Source organism: Podarcis raffonei, chromosome 17 (assembly GCF_027172205.1).
Source record: "Podarcis raffonei isolate rPodRaf1 chromosome 17, rPodRaf1.pri, whole genome shotgun sequence".
Lineage (NCBI taxonomy): Eukaryota > Metazoa > Chordata > Lepidosauria > Squamata > Lacertidae > Podarcis > Podarcis raffonei.
Window position 1 is genome coordinate 15692356 of NC_070618.1, and position 20377 is coordinate 15712732.

Below are 20377 nucleotides of genomic sequence, written 5' to 3' on the forward strand. Positions count from 1 at the left end.
GGATTTATGCTATCTTAGCCCCAGTTTAGCCAGGCAAGCCCAAGACCCAAATACAAACTCACTCATCCTGGCAGAACTTGGGTTTGGATTGGACTGAAAGACTCACAAATATAGGAATGTTCAAGTCACCACCCTATACCCTATTATGGTATATTCAGAACAGCTTAATGAGACACCCAAGTACTTGCCATCATTCTGCATATTGTGATAACCACAGTCCAAAGTCAAGTGACTTTGTGAGTGTGTGCACACCTTTATGATAAGCCGGTCAGCCCACAATTAAAATTATTTTAGCAAACAATATCAGGGCCTTTTCTGCGATAGGCTTTGGATTTGAGATGGGCTCCAAGATAAAGTGCAGGGATGCACTTTTCTCATTGAAAGATATGCAAGACTTAGCTGGCCAGCTTTTCCAAGATTTGTATGGTTCGTAATGTTTAATTTTAAGCATTATGTTTGTGATTGCTTTTTATTATGTTACTGTTAATGATTTAACAAGATGCACTGAGCAGATGGAGAAGGCATTTATGATCTCATCTCACTTGCACCATATTTCACCCACTACAGAGATATAAACAATTTTAGTCCAGCTTATTTTTCTTGCTAGCAACTTTGGTTTTGCATGACTAAACTGAAATCCTGTGTATTAAGATGATGTTGCAAAGTGTACAAAGGAGGTGACTATCACATCTTTTCACCCACACAAACTTAAAACAAACCCTGTCTGGATGACAGTACATACAAAAAAGACCTATATTTTGAAAGGATTTTTTAATTACCTAACTTTACCTAAGGGTCAGCTGGAAGAGTCAGTGACCCATTCCCATAAGTAACCTCTTGAGTAACAAGGAGAGGTGGAACCAAAAAATGTTCTATATTGGGGTGGGAAATCTATAGCCTTCCAGATTATATTAACCCCATTTCTCATCAGTCTAAGCCACTGTTACCAATTGTCAGGGACGATAAGAGTTATAATTCAATAACATCTGGAGGACCACAAACTCCCCACCCATGCTCTATAGCTTGACTAAGAACCTTTGCATGAGGGACAAATGCTTATTAGTAGTAACAATATTTCTTGGCCACCCCCCTCACCAGAAAAATTCCAGGGCAGGTTACAGTTTATAAAAGTACAATAGAATTAGAACAGCAACAACCACCCCACTCAAATGTAATTCCATACGAAACATTAAAGGGAGAACACCAAAATCAATGTTTAATTCTATTCAGAGGTAAGGCCCATTAAATGGGGAAGGGCTGTGATTCAATAGTAAAGCACAAACTTTGCATTTTTCAGAAAACTGGCATTTTTTCCACCCTACAGTCAGCCTGGACTGGGAGTGAGGACAAAGGGAAGCAAACATTTTAGGCTTAGCTGAAAAGGGATTATCTTTTAAGACACCTGTCGAATGCTCCCCAAAGCTTTCTAAACTGTAAAGGACCAATCCCCTTCAAAGGTTAAGAGCATTATTGGAGATAAAGTTTTGCCATAGAGGATCAGTCCATCATAATCTGTAAACTACAGCAGGGCGTGCCCCTTTAACCAACAGGTGAGGTGGATAGCATTGATCAAAGGTGAATTTCGTCCAAGGGCAATTTCTCCCTTAACCAACGCTGTTTTCCAAGGATCCTCACTGTGTACTCAAAGCTGCCAGATATTTATAAATAGCAAAACAGACACAAGTGTACACAGGTGCACTTTTCTTAACCGCACCTATATTGGAAAAGAGAGACATGTTCAAAAGAGCCCAGGAGAGTTTCAGAAACAATTTGTGTTACAGCCTGAGGACACAGCATTCCAAAAAGGGAAGAAGTGCCTATGGGGTCATGTTAGCCCTTGATGTGATGTGATCTAATGCAACTCTCCAGTTGGTATTTAAAGACAACAGCTATTTCATGCAACTTTGGTGCATATATAAGATATAAAAGGAATGGCATAGATATAAAACATGACAAGTGGTAGAATAACAGAATCTGGCATCTCAACACACTGTCAGCCAAACTGAGCCCCCTGAAATTTTTACCCTTGCATAACACCAATAACCTAGGATGGTATTACAGAGGTTTGAAAAACCCAAAATATTGTTCTAAAGCCCCTATGCTGCTTCTTTATATTCTGGTAAGTAGATCATACTTAGGGTACTTGTGTATGAAATATGCAAGCAAAATTCCATTTTAAAAAACTTCCTAAGCAGCAGGTTTCTGTAGAAAACAAGCTCATCTTCATTATAATATTTTTCCATAGAGCTGGTGCATGCAAATGAGGAAGTCCCTAGTGAAATCACTAGGGAGCTTAGGCAAGCCACTATTCTCAACCTCCTCTCCCGATTTGCAGCATGGGGGATAGTAACAGTAATGTATCTTATGGAATTTTAGTAATGCGTGTGAAGCTATTCTGAAGGTCTGAAAGCACTATATAAATTATATTGTTATTGTATAAGTTGTTTCCAAAAGGTCTGCCAGGTTTTGAATAAATCTATATTTGAAGCTGCATATGCTAAATTATACCCACATGGAAAATTACAGCATAAAACTAATGCAGTTAGGACTGGAATCTTTTTAATTATCTCAAGAGAGAGAAAATATTACAGAATGTGGAAAGAATGGTACAATACTGGGATTTATCTAGTGGGAAAATATCTTCCCAAAAAGTATTACACTACCCAAAGGCCAAAGTTTAAAAATAGTGTTTAAAGTGTTTAGAAATATGCTAGAAACAAAGGAAGAGACTAGAGAATATACTGGATGGTTAGGTGAACTGTAGGGAGCTGAAATGCTGAAAAGAATGAACAGTGGACTCTCACCTACTTTGGTACATCCTTTACAAAAGAACACTAAGAGAGAAGCAGATGATCATGAAATGATAAGGACATTTGCATCAGGAAAATCTGAATTCGTTTAAATTGGAATCACTATTATGTATATATGATACCTTAAAGAGTCTCAGGAAAGGGTTTTAAAAACAGAAAAGCCAAAAATTGCAGACTTGGTAATTTTATTTTACTTTAGAAGATACAAGGGAAATATTAATATTCAAACACTGGATGAAACTGAATACTAGTAATCAATACCATTTGATATGACGGACTAGCCCATTTACCTTACTTGGAAAAACAATTGGTCCATTATGCAATTCAGTTCCTACAGTGTGCATAGATCCCAGTAAGTTTTTTTTTATTGCAGTTCCAGATATCATTCTCATAAGCAAGCTTGAGAAATTACAGAGCTGACCAAAATTACATGAAGATGGAAGTACAGAATGTAATACACAACAAACTGGGAAAGAGGAATGTGGGAATATTAAGGATTCAATGGTATTCAGTATCCTTACCAATAACTTGTTGAATTAATTAAATGATGCTTGCCAGACTTGCAGAGTAAAAGTTAGAAAATGAAGTGTAATATCTAAGATTATCTTTTTTTTAAAAAATTAAAAAACACCTATCTTGGATAGATTTGCAGACAGTAAAAACTATACAATGACATTAAAAGGAAAACACCAAAATGCACTAGGAGAGAACTAAAAGCCAAACTGCTCAATCTGTGGGAGCAAAATCAGCTATCTAATTTTGCATTTAGAAACAACTTTGAAAGCAGCCACAAGCGTATGAATGTGACTGGAGCAATAGTGCTGAGCAAGAGTGTTTAACCTTTCCCTGATGCTCTTTTATGGGTGTAAATAAACTCCAAAACTTCCATTAGCTCAGCAGCAGAAAAACAGAAATAACTAGAACCATAACCCTGTCTCAGAAGGAAATAGAAACTGTACAATAAAACCTGAAAATATGCTGCTCTCTTATGCCACAGCATCCTAGAAGACATGGGAAGTCGGGAAGGAATGGAAATGCCAGAAGTGCATAATCCTGCTATAGAGAGAGTGTACAGCCTTCTATTCTTACTACCAGGAAAGAGACAGAAAGCAAAACATAGCCATCCAGGCCTTTTTGTCTCTTTCACTCTAGCAGGAGGTGAGAGGCAGAAAGAAATAAAGCAGCCAGCTCCTCTGTGTCTGTCTGACTGGGTGAACAAGTGGGTCTGGCAGAAATTGCATCCTCTTTCTGTTCCTATTGCAGGGATGGAAAAGGAAGACAGCCCTGCCAGTTGGCATATTGTATGTAGAATTCTACTTAAAATGGAGCTCTATTCTGGAGGAACCATGTAAGAACATCCCCATCTTCCACAGCCCAGAATAGACAGAGGGAGCAAGCCCTTTATGCAATCTTCAGGGGGGACTCTAAAGAAAACTCACTTAGTTATTTCTCTCACACTTGCAAGGAGGGAAACATGCTCATCTACCTAATCCAGTTAAATAGGAGTAAGATTATCCTCCAGGCAGTTCCCCCATTTCTAAAAGGGGGGCTGGGAAACGGGGGGTGGGGCTGCACAAGAGCTATCTCACTTGGCCACCTAGAGAAAATTAGCAGAATCCTCAGAAGCAATATTAGAAACTAGATATATAAGCTAATCACCAAATGGCACCCTAAACAGAGTTTGTGGTTGTCACAATGAAATGTCTAGGCACCTTTTATTTTTATTGTTATTCATTTCGTTTCCATACTGCTTTATATTCTAAAGAAAAAAATCTCAAAGTGGTTTACAACACATTAAAACATCAAATAAAGCAATCCAGAATAAAACAAATTCAAGCTTCAAGAAAAAATATTTCAGATCCTTCTCCAAGGGACATTTTGCTTTCTCAATATTTATTTACCTGCTTAATTTATATAGCTGCCCCATAGCAGAAGAACCCTAGGAATCCAGTGTGGTAGAGTGGCTAGCGTGTCAGGCTAGGACCTGGAAGATCAGCCTCAACCTCACAGAGTTGTTGAGGGATTAACTGCAGAGGGGGAGGGGTGAACCATGTACTCCTTGGAGAAAAAGATGGGATATAAATGCAATAAATAAGCTCTTCTGCTTACCTGCTTAAGAAAGCTGGAGAGGCCAGCCAGATGGAGATGTCAGTTACCAACCTGGCATCCAGAGATCTCCATATGGTCGCAACTGGACCCACACTAGTCACAAAGCACACCTGGCTAATTTCTAATGCTGCTCAGAGGGCTAGGCAGTTATTTGCAAGCCTACAATACTGCTTACTCAACACAAGTTTGTTACTGAATTCAGCTCAAGGAGAGTTTATCACTGGTGGCCAAAACTGTTCAGCAATACTTTTTAGGGTGATGGGCAGGACTGCTCCTCTCAGCCCTTAGGATGCTATTCGGAGACTCTATCCACCTTCTACTTCCTCTACACCAAATAAAGCTCCTTGCATAGTATGTGTGCAATAAATGTAACTTTTATTACAATTTGGATACAATAAAGGAACTGGAGGCCTCTCGACTGTCCTCGGGTCCAGTATTGGACCACTTCGACCGGATATCCCCAGCCGATGTGGACAGACTCCTCCGAGCTGGAAAGCCCACCACCTGTCCTCTTAACCCGTGCCCGTCTTGGCTGATTAGAGCATGTCCAGACGAGGTGCGGGCCCTCCTGGGGGATATCATCAATTTGTCCATTGGCACGGGGACATTCCCAGGGGAACTGAAGGAGGCAGTGGTGCGCCCGCTCTTAAAGAAAACATCATTAGATCCTTTAGATCTATCCAATTACTGCCCGGTTTCGAATCTTCCGTTCCTGGGTAAGGTGACTGAGAGAGCGGTTGCTGAACAGCTTGGTGGGTTTCTGGATGAAACATCGGCTCTGGATCCATTCCAGTCCGGCTTCCGCGCTGGTCATGGGACCGAGACGGCTCTGGTTGCCCTAACAGATGATCTTCGTAGACAGCTGGATCGAGGCGGGTCGGGGCTGCTGATTCTTCTAGATCTGTCAGCAGCTTTCGACATGGTCAATCATGACCTTCTGGACCACCGCCTTGCCGACGTGGGGATCCAGGGCACAGTCCTTCAATGGCTGCGCTCGTTTCTCTCTGGTCGGGGACAGAGGGTGGCGCTTGGGGGGGGGATTGTCATCGCGCCACTCCTTGGTGTGTGGAGTACCTCAGGGTGCGATACTCTCCCCGATGCTTTTCAACATCTTTATGCGCCCCCTCGCCCAGCTTGTTCGGAGTTTTGGGCTGGGTTGCCATCAGTATGCCGATGACACCCAACTCTATCTGTTGATGGATGGCCATCCTGACTCGGCCCCAGACACACTGACCAGATGTTTGGAAGCTGTGGCTGGATGGTTACGTGGGAGCCGGTTGAAGCTAAATCCTTCAAAGATAGAGGTCCTGTGGCTGGGACGGGGCGATATGGGATTGGGGGGGCAACTCCCATCTCTTGCAGGGGCGCAATTAGTGCCAGCACCGTCCGTTAAGAGTTTGGGTGTAATCTTCGACACCTCCCTTTCCATGGAGGCGCAGATTGCAGCTATAACAAAGGCGGCATTTTTCCATCTCCGCCAAGCTAAGCAGTTGGCTCCTTACCTCTCTCGCCCTGACCTAGCCACTGTGATCCACGCGACGGTCACCTCCAGACTGGATTATTGTAACTCGCTCTATGTGGGGCTGCCCTTGAGACTGACCCAGAAACTCCAGCGGGTGCAGACTGCTGCAGCGAGACTCCTTACGAGGTCTTCGCTGCGAGATCACATTCACCCGGTGCTATACCAGCTGCACTGGCTCCCGGTGGAGTACAGGATCAGGTTTAAGGTGCTGGTTTTAACCTTTAAAGCCCTATACGGCCTAGGACCCTCGTACCTACGGGACCGCCTCTCCTGGTATGCCCCACAGAGAAACTTACGGTCTTCAAATAAAAACATCTTGAAGGTCCCAGGCCACAGAGAAGTTAGGCTGGCCTCAACGAGAGCCAGGGCTTTTTTGGCTGTGGCTCCGATCTGGTGAAACACTCTGTCACAAGAGACCAGGGCCCTGCGGGACTTGACATCTTTCCGCAGGGCCTGCAAGACAGAGCTGTTCCACCAGGCCTTTGGCCAGGGCACAGCCTGACTCCCTCCCTCGGCAATCTTCGCAGAGCTCTGGCCCAATGGCTGCCAGTGGCTTGAATTAATTAATTTTATAATGAATGATTTTAGAGTGTTGTTTATGCTGTACTTTTGTACTGTTTTATTGTTGTTAGCCGCCCTGAGCCCGGCTAAGGCTGGGGAGGGCAGGATATAAATTTATTATTATTATTATTATTAGCAACAACACATGCTGCTACAGAGGAACAGATCGGCTCAAAGGAAAGCAGCAAGGCACCCCCAGCACTGCAAGGTAGGCAACCAAACTCTGCTACCTTATTCATTCACTTCCATTCACTCCATTCCCACCCTCCCTTTCTCCAACACTCAGAGCAACAACTAAAAATCAGGTGCTTTAAGCCTCTAGACTGAACATAAATACCTTTATGGGGGGGGGGGGCGATTTGCTATAGAAAAAAATCAGAGGGCTGTTCACAAGTCCCACCTTAGCAAGATGTTATGCTCAGAAATATAGTTGTTTTATGAAACTAGTGATGTTGCAGTATATTACAGAAATCAACGTATTTTATGTAGGGAAGCACATTTTCCTTTCTTACAATACATTAGACATTCATTTAATGTTTCAAGAGCTTTACTGTTCAGAAGCATCTCCTGTCTGTATTAACAGCCTTTTGAGTCTGATAAATTAATATAAGTACCATTCTGGGTTTTTAAAAAATCTATTCTTCCTTAAAAACTATTCTCAAGCATTATTAATGCTAGGAGAGTTACCATTTTTATTCGGATTTCCTCCTAGATTTATATCAGCATTAACTTATTTGCCATCAGTAATTACCTCATAATGATAGAGAAATATTAACTGTAAAAGAAAACTGCAAGAGCAATCCATATGCTTTTTGACCAAATGCATATAGTGAAGCATAAACCCTCCACTTTTCTTAAATGAGAAGCTGAAGCAGGAGAATACAATCCTGAACAGAGTACCTTTGGGCAAGGGGCTCTTTCTCTCCAGGTGATTTTTTTCCTGCATAAATTGCATGCCTTTCAAGCTGCTTGTCTCCAGTCCCCACAGGGCAAAATACACTAAGATCTGTTATCTTTCTCCTACAGGGAAAAGCAACTGAGGGATAATACTGAGCATTTAAATGGCCTTAAGAGAAAGGATTAAGTAAACCACCTTCCCTTAACACTATTCTACTGTAGACAGTAATCACTACTAGCCACTTTTCATTGTTATTTTTTAAAGGGGGGGGTGCTCATTTGGAACTAGAGCTACTATCACCCCAATGTATAGTCAGCTCTGACATCAATGAAGGGGGATAAGTGGGATGCTCCTCATATCCCAAACAGATCAGTACTGCAAGCGCTTCTGATCAGCATGCATGTAGAGACCCAGAGCAAAGGAGTGTATCCATTCCTACAGAGGGACTACAGATGAGTGTTCTAATATTCAATTGTCTTTTTAGTATCCCTGTCCCATATTTTGTTTTAATTCAAGCACTTCCCCAATCTGTTATCAGTGAATCATAGTGTTAAATGGAAGGAATTCTATATAAAGACAACCCTATTTTTGCTTGCACACATCCTGTAGCTTAAAGTGCACAAAACTGTATGATGGTGGTTTTAAATGCAGCTTATAGGGCTGTGTTTATGTCATCTGCAAGCATGGTCTCCCAATTACCGGTATGCTGTTTAATGACAACACAATCCATGCACTATTAATATCAAATTAAAAGGATTCCAAAATGGGGTGACATTTAGAAAATGCAGGATCGAAAGGGTAGATAATACATCTAAATACATACAGTATAGAAAGAGTCACAATTTCGAATAGACCCACTATATAACTTAATATGTGAAAAGCATTTAAAACAAGTATTAGAAGCCAATATTTTTATTCCCTGAGCATTACATACCCATTTTAGGCCATTGTCCTACACCTGAACAACAAATTTATCCATTTTATAATAGAACCATTAGCTATTATAGTATGAGAGTGCTATGCTACAAATTATCTTAAAGATGTTCAAATAAGATACAGTTTTTGCTACAGTACTTGGCTGTATTATTGCAACAACCATTATTTCTGGAAACATTGTGCATATGTTTCTTCCTTGTAGACTTAAAGAAAATTCAGCAGAAGCAGTAGCAGATTTCAAACTGATTGGTAAACTGCTGAAGAAGTCACTGACAGGACTTTAGAACTAATAATCCTTGAAAGCAAATCATTTAACAGTAAAAGGTCAGTACTAATACTCAGACATACAGGGACATATGCATTTTCATGCACAAGTTTATTTTTGTGCATTACACAAACCTAGTATGGGATGTGGGTGGCGCTGTGGTGGGATGCGGGTGGCGCTGTGGGTAAAACCTCAGCGCCTAGGACTTGCCGATCGCATGGTCGGCAGTTCGAATCCCCGCGGCGGGGTGCGCTCCCATCATTCGGTCCCAGCGCCTGCCAACCTAGCAGTTTGAAAGCACCCCCGGGTGCAAGTAGATAAATAGGGACCGCTTACCAGCGGGAAGGTAAACGGCGTTCCATGTGCTGCGCTGGCTCGCCAGATTCAGCTTGTCACGCTGGACACGTGACCCGGAAGTGTCTGCGGACAGCGCTGGCTCCCGGCCTATAGAGTGAGATGAGCGCACAACCCTAGAGTCTGGCAAGACTGGCCAGTACGGGCAGGGGTACCTTTACCTTTACCTTTAGTATGCTAGCAGCTACCTGCCCTCATATGACCACCATGCATAGGTTGCTATATACATGCTGCTCAAGGAAATTTCAAGCATGCTAAAGAGGGAGTAACAAACCCACTGGAATAGTTGCTTGTATGGCAATTCCTCAACTGCTTTCTGCAGCCGTATTCATATATACACTGCATGATAATTGGAGTCATCCAAGATGTTTGATGGTTATGGATATTTTTGTTCACAGTGCATTAACTTTTATTAGTGTGTCATACACACCAAATGAAAAGGTACATTTCCTTCCTATGAACACCACACCAAAAAAAAGTTCATAATTAGCAGATCTGTTTAATGACACCCTGTTGCAATTTTGCAGCTTAAGTCCTATTGCCTTTCACAGCAGTTTTTAGCAAACCAAAAGGGAAAAAAGAGAGAAAGCTTCGGCAGCACTTTTAAGGTAAATTTTATTGCACAGGCAGAATTCTGTTGCACAATAAGGATGACACTCCTTACGCTAAAGTTTATGACAGAGTACAGAGGAGTGTGGTGTATTGCATTTACATCTGGAGGCTTCCTGGGAAACCAGAGAGATCTGTCACAATCACAGTATTAAGGCTCATAAATAGGCTTACAGTTCCAAACTAATTATTGCTTTATTATCAAATCATTACTACTTCAGTCTTGTAAACACACACATACAGCCATATAATTTTTCAACAGAGTCCCCAAAAAGGTCAAACAAGAGAACTTTAGTGACACTGGATTCACTACAATACATCATGTGTAAGTCAGGAATCCATCTGTAATAATTAGTGGCAGGCATGAGAAATCCAGTGCTTCATTCAGGTAAGAATCAACACTAACAAATAGTAATCTCTCAATCTTTTTTCCTATATGCTATTTTCTTCCTCAAACACACCACCAAATCAGTTTCTCAAGAAGAAAACATATTTTACCTCATAAAATATTCTAGCCACTTTTTCTCTCAATACAAAATTAATTCCATAATGTATCAATATTCCAACATTTGCTTACACCTCCACTGAAACATAGTTAAGAGTAGCAATCTCTTCGGTGATAAGCCGTCACATCTTTTTGGCTCCTCACTGAGAAGCAGAACATGTCCTACTTTGAAATCATTTGTTCTATTTCACACTTTGCTTGTACAAGCTGAAGTAAGAATCGAAGGACAATGAACACCTGTCTTCACAGAATACCCTTAAACGTATGTATGCACAATGAATCCATGCAAGGTTGCAGTGAACATTAGGAGCATTATATTACTATAATGAAGAGTGAAGAACACACACATGCCTGCAATATTAGCACTAACAAGGAAACCAGAAACAAATTGTCAGCTATAGCCTTTACTGCAAGGGGGGGTGAATACAGGCACTGCCTTGAGCATCTAGGAGGAAAGACAGGCTACCGATACAATGACAACATAAAATTCCACTGAACAGCATAGGTATTTTGAAATGGGAGTTAAGAGGTAGGCTTGCAGTTGAGCACTGATCATCAAAGTCTGCCATGGTGGCTCCATAGCCATTGCCTCTAAATAGGTAAGACAGGTGAACAACAACAAAGCACAGTATCATAAAATTGTTTGTTAAGAATTCATATGCATAGACCACCTACACTGCAATAAAGGCAACTGTGTAGGTGGCCATCTGGACAGACGCCATAAGGAACAAGTTCAAATAACTATGTACATTGTGATACAGGCATGAGCTGAGCTGGCAAACAAGACGAATTGAAAGGGACTATGATTATGACTATCACCATCAACTCTGTAGCTGGCACTCCACTTGTTCCTCTGCTCTTGCTTAGCACAGGCTACGTTAATCCAAAGGGACAGCGCGACTACAGATACACTGAGCACAAGCGAGGTTCATTGGTGTGTGCAAAGCATGCGTGTGAAGGTGGGAGGAGAAAGGCGGCTTGAGGTATGTGGCACTTTAGGGGGACAGCCATAGGACCCAACTCCTAGGGCCCCAAGGTCCTTTTGGCCCACCTCCCAATAAAATTGTTGATGGGTGTTGTCGTTCAAAAGGTGTGCATGCGCCACATCAGTTATGCAGGCGGAGCTTACCTCCCCCCTACATTTCATTCAAGTTGCCCCCCCCCACCCTGCACCCCAGGACCCACATGAAAGGAGCGGGTGACTTTCGGCAATAGCCAAAAACACGAAAGACTGGCAAGGCAAGGGGACATGCCTATGGTTACAGGGCAACATTCATGCCCTTATCAGTATTATGGGCTGGGCTGGGCAGGGCAGGGCGAAGCAGGTGCCTCAGCTATGTAACCAGAGAGGGAGGAAGAATGCATGGAGGTTTCTGCAGAGGGAGGGGGAGAGGGGGGGGCAAGCACACCGAGATCCAGAAACCTCAATGCCCCCCATAGGAGCCTGGGGGCAGAGTTCCACCTTCGCCCACCCCCCAAATAAAATATTTGAAGGAGCAAGAGAGCCCTCCCCGCCACACACACAAGGGGATGACCATTGCCATTCAAATGGTGTGTGGCCTTGTGATCGATTATGCAGGGCGGGACTTACCTGGGCGACCCCCCCCTCAATATTTTGGCACCACCCCAAATTCCCCCCTTCCTTCCTTCCCACCTTTTGTGGAAACGGAGGAGAGACCCTCACACAGGGGAGGGAGGCCTCACTTACGTGTAGATGATGGACATGAAGTGCATGAGCCACAGCACCAGGAAGAGGATAAGCCCGAAGATGGCGAGTCCCTCCAGGGCCAGATCCAGCACCGCCATCCCCGCCGTGGGCCACGCGCGGGAGGAGGAGGAGGAAGAAGGAGAGGGAGTCGGTCCTCCTCAACACGAGCAGCGGAAGAATCGGCAGCGAGGAGGCCCCTCCCACTCGCCGGCTGCCCTCACGTAGCCCCTCAGGCGGACGCCCACCCGCCTCCTTCCCCCTCTCCCTCGCTCCTTTCCCCCGCTCCTCCTCCTGCTGCTGCTGCTTCTTCGCCTGCCAGGCCGCTTCCTCCCCTGACGGCGGCCGCTTCTCCCTTCCTCTCTCCCCCTCCCTTCGGGCTCGCTCGCTCTCGCCCCGCCGCCGCCGCCGCCGCCGCCCGCTTAGCACTGCTACTCTGGCTACCGCTGCTGCAGCCCGCTCGCTCCCGCGCGCAACTGACTGCCTCCCCGCTGAGCCAAACGGACTTGCCTCGCGCCCTTCGCCCCGCCCCGATGCTGTCAGCCTCCGAAGCCACGCCCCCTCCCACCCGCCCCTCCCTTTCTTTCCTTTCCCCCCTCACTCCGTTTAAGTTTCTCTTCCCCGGGGCTGCTGACGTCATCGCCGTCAGCTTCAAGGGAAGCCCCGCCCTCTGCCGCGTCACAGGGAGGGGCGGGGAAAGGCCTCAGAGAGAGAGTGAGTGAGGGTGAGTCACCGTGGGCGGGAAAGGGGGCGGTGATGTCATCCGCCGCCGGACTGGGCGGCATTCAGCCCCGCTTGCGTGGGGAGGAGAGAGGGGCGCGCGCTGGAGGGGAAGGACAAGCAGGAAGGGCTTTGGTGTGGGTTTTTTTGTCCTTTCCGTCCGTCACAGTGCCAGGTCTCCACCGCCCCACCTTCCCCAGATTTTACACACATTTTAATATATCTCTACGCAATCACGTACATGCACACGTGTGTATATGCACACATGAGTACATATACTCGTGGGAGTAGCCAGGGGTCGGGAGGGGTCAGCTGCGCCCCTGAATCAAGTAGATAAATAAAAATACTTGTGAAAAGATTTGGGCAGATTTTTTCTGCGCACTTGGCGTCAAAAGCGTATGGAAGGAAGCACTTTTCTTTTTTTTCCCTGTCCGTCACAGCGTCAGGTCTCCGCGTCCAACCTTTCCTTGATTTTACACACATAAACGGGCATAACGGGGGGGGGAGATGCCGACCCCCCAAATTCAGTACAAATCAATACAAATCTGAGGTTCTCTCCCCCCCCCACACACAGAAAGCCTGGTCCTCCCTAATAAAAATCCTGGCTATGCCCCCCCCCCACACACACGTATTTTATATATACCCACACAAACACATTCTCTTGATGGCTGTAGTAACACAACCCTCTCTGTTGTAGCAAGAGAGCAAAGAGCAAAAGGAAGCACCTGTGCCGTTCCATAAATTAACAGAAATCCCACAAATCAATTAAAGGAGAAACCTCATATAGCACTGTAAAAAGTCTTGAAGGGGGCAGACAGAAAGGTGAGTTGGTGGGTAGTTTTTAAAGCAGGAAACCCCACACCACACATGCAAATCCCTCATTATATCCTCTGTAAGGGAACCCTTTCCAGCGCAGAGCCTCCGACAAAGAAAAAGTGGATCATTTGCTGTAGCAAAACTCATGGTGTTGCAATGGCACATTTAAGCTTAGTGATTAATATGGGTGAGATGCTTTTCTGGAACTCCTACTTCTTCAAAAGATGTGGTAAATGGGATAGGTTGGTAGATAAACCTGGTGAACTTAAGACAAGCCTGCTGGCTTCGGTCAATGGCTTGTCTGGTTCAGTTCCCCTATACATCAGGCTGTGAGGGGTGTATGTGGATTAGGTGTCCTTTCATCCAGCTTAGCCAATCTCCTTCTGGCTGCCAGACATGCAGGCAGAAGGCCCACTGGTGCAGTGATTGCTTCCAGATAGGGTTCGATCCTACTGCCGTCTTGTCTTTTTTTGCCATGGCTGCCATGAGCAGCAGGCCAGTGGATGGAGAAGTGTTTTTTCCAGCAGGAATGGGAGTTAGAATCGCTTCCTTGGTCATGCTTAGCACAGACCCACTGAAATCAATGGAACTTAAGACTGAAACCCTAAGCCCGCTCGCTAGAGAGAAAGTTCCACAGAAGACATGCCTAGGATTGCGCTATAAATTGGTCATTCTAAGCATAACGATAAATCTAGATTCAACCCGCTGAACCCAAGCTGTTTCTTTATCATTGTGTTTCAAAATCAAAATTTGTCTGAAATATCCTTTGTGGTTGAAACAGAGAGGAAGTACATCATCAGTTTCAGACTCCCACGTTAGGCAATAGCTTGCTTCTAAAAGGACAGAAGAGAAGAAAACCCCTTTAGAGGCAAGGTGATAAACTGGCATTTTAAGAGTGATATAAGGAGACACCTAGCGGAGCTTCTGAGGGTAATCCCTAGCTCTATTGACCTGAAGCATACTGACCATATTAGCAGCAGACCTCAGAGGCAGAGAGTGCTGCTCTCCTTTAAAACCAAAAAGCTCCCTGCACTTATTATGTCCTCAAGAAGCCTTCTAATTAACTATGGAATCCTTGCTACAAGAGTCTTTACCAATACCAAGATCTGCCCCCTCTTACCAAACTGCTTGTTCAAAAAGAAAGCAGACAAGTCTGAGGGTCCACCAATTGCCACGACCCCAACTCCCCTGGCCGCAGATCTAATCAGCTGGATTGACGCCCCCCCTGCCTCCACTGACAAAGGCTATACATCTGGAGAATTCTACGGAGCGTGAGTTACTTCTATCCTTCTCCCAATTGCCAAAACTGGAGCGAACAGAGATAACGGACCGATTGGATGAGTTGCTACTCTGTCTCCGTAACTCAGAAGATCATGCTCATGCAAATAAGATGAATTCCTCACCAATTGTAGATCAGTCTACACAAGCCCAAGTGGTACCTGTTTTAACGACCTCTGATCTGCAACCTGGCTGTACACGGCCTCGGGATGTCAAGCCCGGGCAGGATACAGTGGAAGATTCGACAACCCTCTGGTCAAACTCGGAAGCTGTGGCAAGACTGAATGCTCTTTTGGAGGCAAACCAAAAAGGATGCCTCCCACCTGCTTTACACTGCATGTTCCCTACAGCAACCGCAGATCCAAAAGGCCCACCCCCCTCAATCTTAGAGCATACTTTAAATGCAGAGTCTATGGACCTGTCGTTAAGAGACACTCCCGTTCACCAGAATCCATCCCTGCAGCTACCAATAATTAAGCCTCAATCCATGGCTGCTGCTGCGGTAAGTGGTGCTCGGAAATTGCCTGGTAAGCAAGCTACAATTACTTCCTTCTTCCAGCCTATTGCCCCCCCTCGCCGCATGCATTCCCAGGTGGATTCTGCCGTGTTGGTTCCGCAAGGCCCAGCATGACTCGAAGGGGTGACCAGGAGATTACTTACTTTCTTATCCTGGAATGTAGCTGGCATTAAACCTAAGCTGATGGATCCATCCTTTGTCGCCTACATAAAAGGCAGTCATATTCTTTTGCTGCAAGAGACCTGGGCTTGTGAGGGCTTCTCCTTATCAGGGTATAAGGGCTTCTACCTGAATGCACAACAGAATTCACTATCACCTGGTAGACCACTTGCTTTTGGGCTTCCCATAGGGATCTGGTTGGCTATCTAACATCATTTATACTCCCGATACTGAAATCAATTATAAAACTTATAAAGAAAGAAATTAAAAATGACTTCCAATTAATCTCACTGTATTTTATATTTGGTTATACTAATTTTGTTGTTTCTTATATTGTGGTTGTTTGTTTGACTTCATTATTTGTTTGTTTGTCAGTTTTCCCATAAATGTATTTATTTTAAATCAATAAAGATATACTTTACAAAGGGGGGGGGATCTGGTTGGCTATCATGAGACCACGATGCTGGCTCAATTCAGCAGGGCTTTTCTTATGTTTTTAAGAGAGGAGAAACAGTTCTGGGCTGGGGAACTTTGTTCATTCTTGATGGGAAATCTAAAGCCAGTGTCACAGATATATCAGGAATAGCCACCGACTTACTGATATATCCGAATTGCATGTCCAACTGCATACCATTTTTGTGACTGTGACAGATGCCAATCTGTAGCTGGTAGAGATGTCTTAAAATAGAACACTCTTTGAGCCTCATGTTGTTACCAAGCTGACGTACTGCTTCATAAAATAGCTGTCTTCTAGGCCTGTCCTGCTGCATGGCTCAAGGAAGGGTCACCTGACCACCAACCCTTATGGATGAATCCATGCAATCTAGATCTCAGGTTGGGAGGGGGGAACAAGAAGGCATTATGTTCTTGCCAACTCAAGCAAGCCAGCAAGCCAACGTATTTCACTACGCAAAGCACACCCCTCTGCCTACCTAGGATGAATTAATTCGTAAATCATCTAGAATGCAATTCTTTCCATCAATGAATACCAGCATCGCTTTATTTGTATGCTACCTTTTCCATACACACAAAAATTCGGCTCAAGCGGCTTACAACACTGAGACCGATACATCACAAAATCTACTGTGAAGAATTTCATAGTAACAGCAGTAATAAGCAGCAATATATTCAAAATGTAACAGCATACAACAACAGCATTTCAAGACTAAAATGTAGCAACGTTATACCTCCTGGCAGTAGCAAAAATAATAGGAGAGGTTCAGCAGTTGTACCTGAGTTCTAAACATCCTAGTGTATAGTCTACAAGCCTTCTGAGCGCAGTCAAAATTCATCAAGCCTTTTCTTCTTCATCATCATCATCTTCTTCTTCATTTAGTATATTTGCATCTTATCTAAAATTGTTTCAAAAATGAAAAGGGAGGCAAAGTATCCCTAAAAGCAGCTAGCTCACTATAATTTATTCACAAACTAGTTCAAGAGTGCTTTTGGTCTTCTTAGCTAATTTTGTTTTTAGTTCAAAAGGGGAGAGAGGGAGATAAAAACCCCACCCACCCCTTCACTATCTGTGTCCTCCTGGCAGTAGGGGCACTCATACTTCCCATTTTTACTGGGTGCTAATTCCCCCATTCCCCTTATTTTTTTTATGGAAGATGCAACAATGAGGGTGGGAAACACTGAAGGCATCTTCTGGATAAATACATAAATAAAAAGAAAAATGGCAGTCGCCGCTAACATGATTGCCAGCACAGGAAATGGATGCAAACGCTTCGCCTCTGTTCTTGTTCACACATGAAACATTGTCTGTTAGTGGTAAGTGTGGTGAAGTGTGTGTTTGTGGCAGGCGGAGGTTGACAGCAATTTTTAAAAGGCAGGGTGACCTTCCCTGCTTTGAAGGGCCCCAGACAGAGGCATTTGCCAACGATCAAAACTGTTCACATTAAGAGAAAAGTTTGAATGCCAGGACACATAATGTGCAGAAGTAATTCCACTATATTTTGTGTTGCATTTGCAGAGCACTTAGATCAGTGAAGATTCAGAGACTGGAAAGCAGGAAAGAGCCTGAGAACTAGAGTATTTGTTTTCAGGTCCATATACAAATTTAAAATATGAATGCAGTGCATTCATATTTGCAAACACAATGCACTCTTCAGAGATCCAGAATTAATTGCAGTTCTCTGTAAAAACTTGCTGCTATATCATGTAGGAAACTGCCCTCGATTGTTCAAACTTTGGGGCTTTCCAAACAAAGATAATTTTTCTATAGAGATCATTATGTTTTCTCATTTTACTGATAGCACCATATAATGGAATTATTTTGTCCCTACATAACAGAGGAGGACGAATATTTTAGACGAGAGCCTCATGTTTTACAAGATTGTAGATGGCATCAGGTTATGGTGAGCATAAGACAAGGTTAGGCAATATGGTGCCCTCCATACATGGTTGAACTACAACTTCCATCAGCCCCAATCCAATCAGCATAGCAAATGGTCAGGAAAGATAGGAATTGTAGTCCATTGACATATGGAAGGCACCAGCTTGGCAGATCTGTGGGGAAAGGAAGGACAAAAGAGGTTATCATTTCAGAACCATTCACATTGGTGTGGGGAGGGCAAGGGTTACTTTACAGTGATGGGTAGATTAGAAATATTTTTTACCTTGCTTCCCTCTGTTCAAAATGCCTTGCAAATGGATAAAAAGCCAAGATAGGTATGCAAGTTAGCAACAAAAAATGGCAGTGCATGGTGTTGATTGGCTGGCTCCTGCTTCTTCATCAATACACCCCTACCCAATCCATAACAGCATAGGCTCCAACTGCCCCTTGCAGGACCAGGCATTGGACTTTCCATAGCCCAACCCAAATACAGTCATACCTCATGGTACATCCACTTCATGTTACGTTCTTTCAGGTTACGTCCCGTGGCGACCCGGAAGTACAGGAAAGGGTCACGCATGCACAGACGCACAAAATGATGTCAAGCGCATGCGTAGAAGCGGAGAATCGCAACCCGCGCATGCGCAGATGCGCCATTGTGGGTTGTGTTCTTTTCATGTTGTGAATGGGCCTCCGGAACGGATCCCATTTGCAACCAGAGGTACCACTGTAACAAGAGACCAATGAGACTGGTTTTGGGTCAAAACAGGCCACAACTTTATTGAATACAGATGAAAGAGGTTTGGCTTGGGCATGGGGCACTCCCGCCCGCCGGAAGTGACGCGTGGTCAATCCAGGTGGGGGTTCCTAAGACCCAATAGGGAGACCCCCGCAGGGACCGCCGTCTGGGGGAGTGCCTTTGGCCCTGGCCCCCCTGGGCATGCGGACATGGCCACTCCCCCAGGATCCCTTTAACGGGATACCCCAGCATTTGGAGGGGTAGGCGGAGACTACAACCTTCCCTCCGTCCAAAACAAAGGTTTACCCCAACGCCCAGCCGCCAACTGAGCAAATGCTTGACAGGCTGGGCCCCAAGTGCTGGCTGCTTAAATGGGCAAGGGGTGAATCTGAGGGAAGTCCACCGTCAGCTCCGTCGGCTCCGCCCCTGGCACAGCCCAAGCCCCGGCCTGCACCCCCATTTGCCAAAGCAGGGAGCAGGCCAGGATATGGTTCCTGATAGGCCAATCAGGAAGGGCACAGCCCAGGGTGGATAAAAATAATGATTTTTAAAATTGGATTTTTAAATTTTAAATCGGATTTTAAAAACATTTAAATCAGATTTTTAAAATAAAATGCTTTTGGAGGAAAAATAACGACAGTTTTCTATTTTGGTTACAGTATAGTCCAAAGGCTATTCATCAGGAAATAAGGATTTGATTTAAGTTTTTCATGTGTGCTAAAACTCAGTCTAAGGTTGTTGGGGTTTTTTTTAAAAAAAACAACGTTTAACCACATCAGATAGATCTGCTATAATGTTATTGTTTTATTTAAATAAATTGTTTACATTATTATTAAGGAAATGATTATTTTTCTCCTTCCAATAAAGTACAGCAGAAAAGTTGTGCAAATACAAACAGTTAACTTCTTAAACATTGCAATAATTTCATAATTATCTGTCAATGTATTTCTAATTGTATAATCAAATCAGTAATTTTTTATATAACTGTAAAAACTACTCTGAAAATTTATTATTCCAAAAATGAAACCTTCATCTGGTTGTAAATATTAAGATTATACCAGCAAGAATGAGTCTTTCTGTAAAATAAAAAATAAAAAAATTTAAATCAAGTCTTACTGACTAGTGATTTAAATTGATTTGTTTTAAATCTAATCCACCCTGGCACAGCCAGTTTGAATTCCCTCATCAGGGCCCCAGTGAAGCCTCCTCCGTCCTGCAATGCCGCCCGCATGAAAAAGGTGAGCTGGCTTCTTGCATTGCCTGGTCCTTCATCCCTGGCTAAACCACTGTCCTTGTTTTACCCCTATTTTGTCTCTTTGGAGAAGACTTAGGGGAAAAGATGTGTGGCCACTGCACTAGAGCAGTGTTTCCCAAACTTAAGTCTCCAGCTATTTTGGACTTCAACACCCATTGGCCATGGATGATGGGAATTGTAGTCCAAAAACAGCTGGAGACCCAAGTTTAGGAAGCACTGCTCTAGAGCTCACTTGCTTCCCTTTCATCATCATCCCATAACCACCTATCAAGACAGGAAACATT

The 20377-nt window shown here is 44.0% G+C and overlaps 1 protein-coding gene across 1 annotated transcript in view; it reads right to left on the minus strand.

Moving 5' to 3' along the window:
* UGCG (UDP-glucose ceramide glucosyltransferase) overlaps positions 1-12716 on the minus strand; it is a 35174-nt gene extending 22458 nt beyond the window's left edge. The window contains exon 1 of the mRNA XM_053371311.1: positions 12278-12716. Within this exon, the coding sequence (XP_053227286.1) occupies positions 12278-12375 (98 nt within the window). The 5' untranslated portion in view covers positions 12376-12716. The remainder of the gene's footprint in view (positions 1-12277) is intronic.
* Between the last annotated feature and the right edge of the window lie 7661 nt (positions 12717-20377).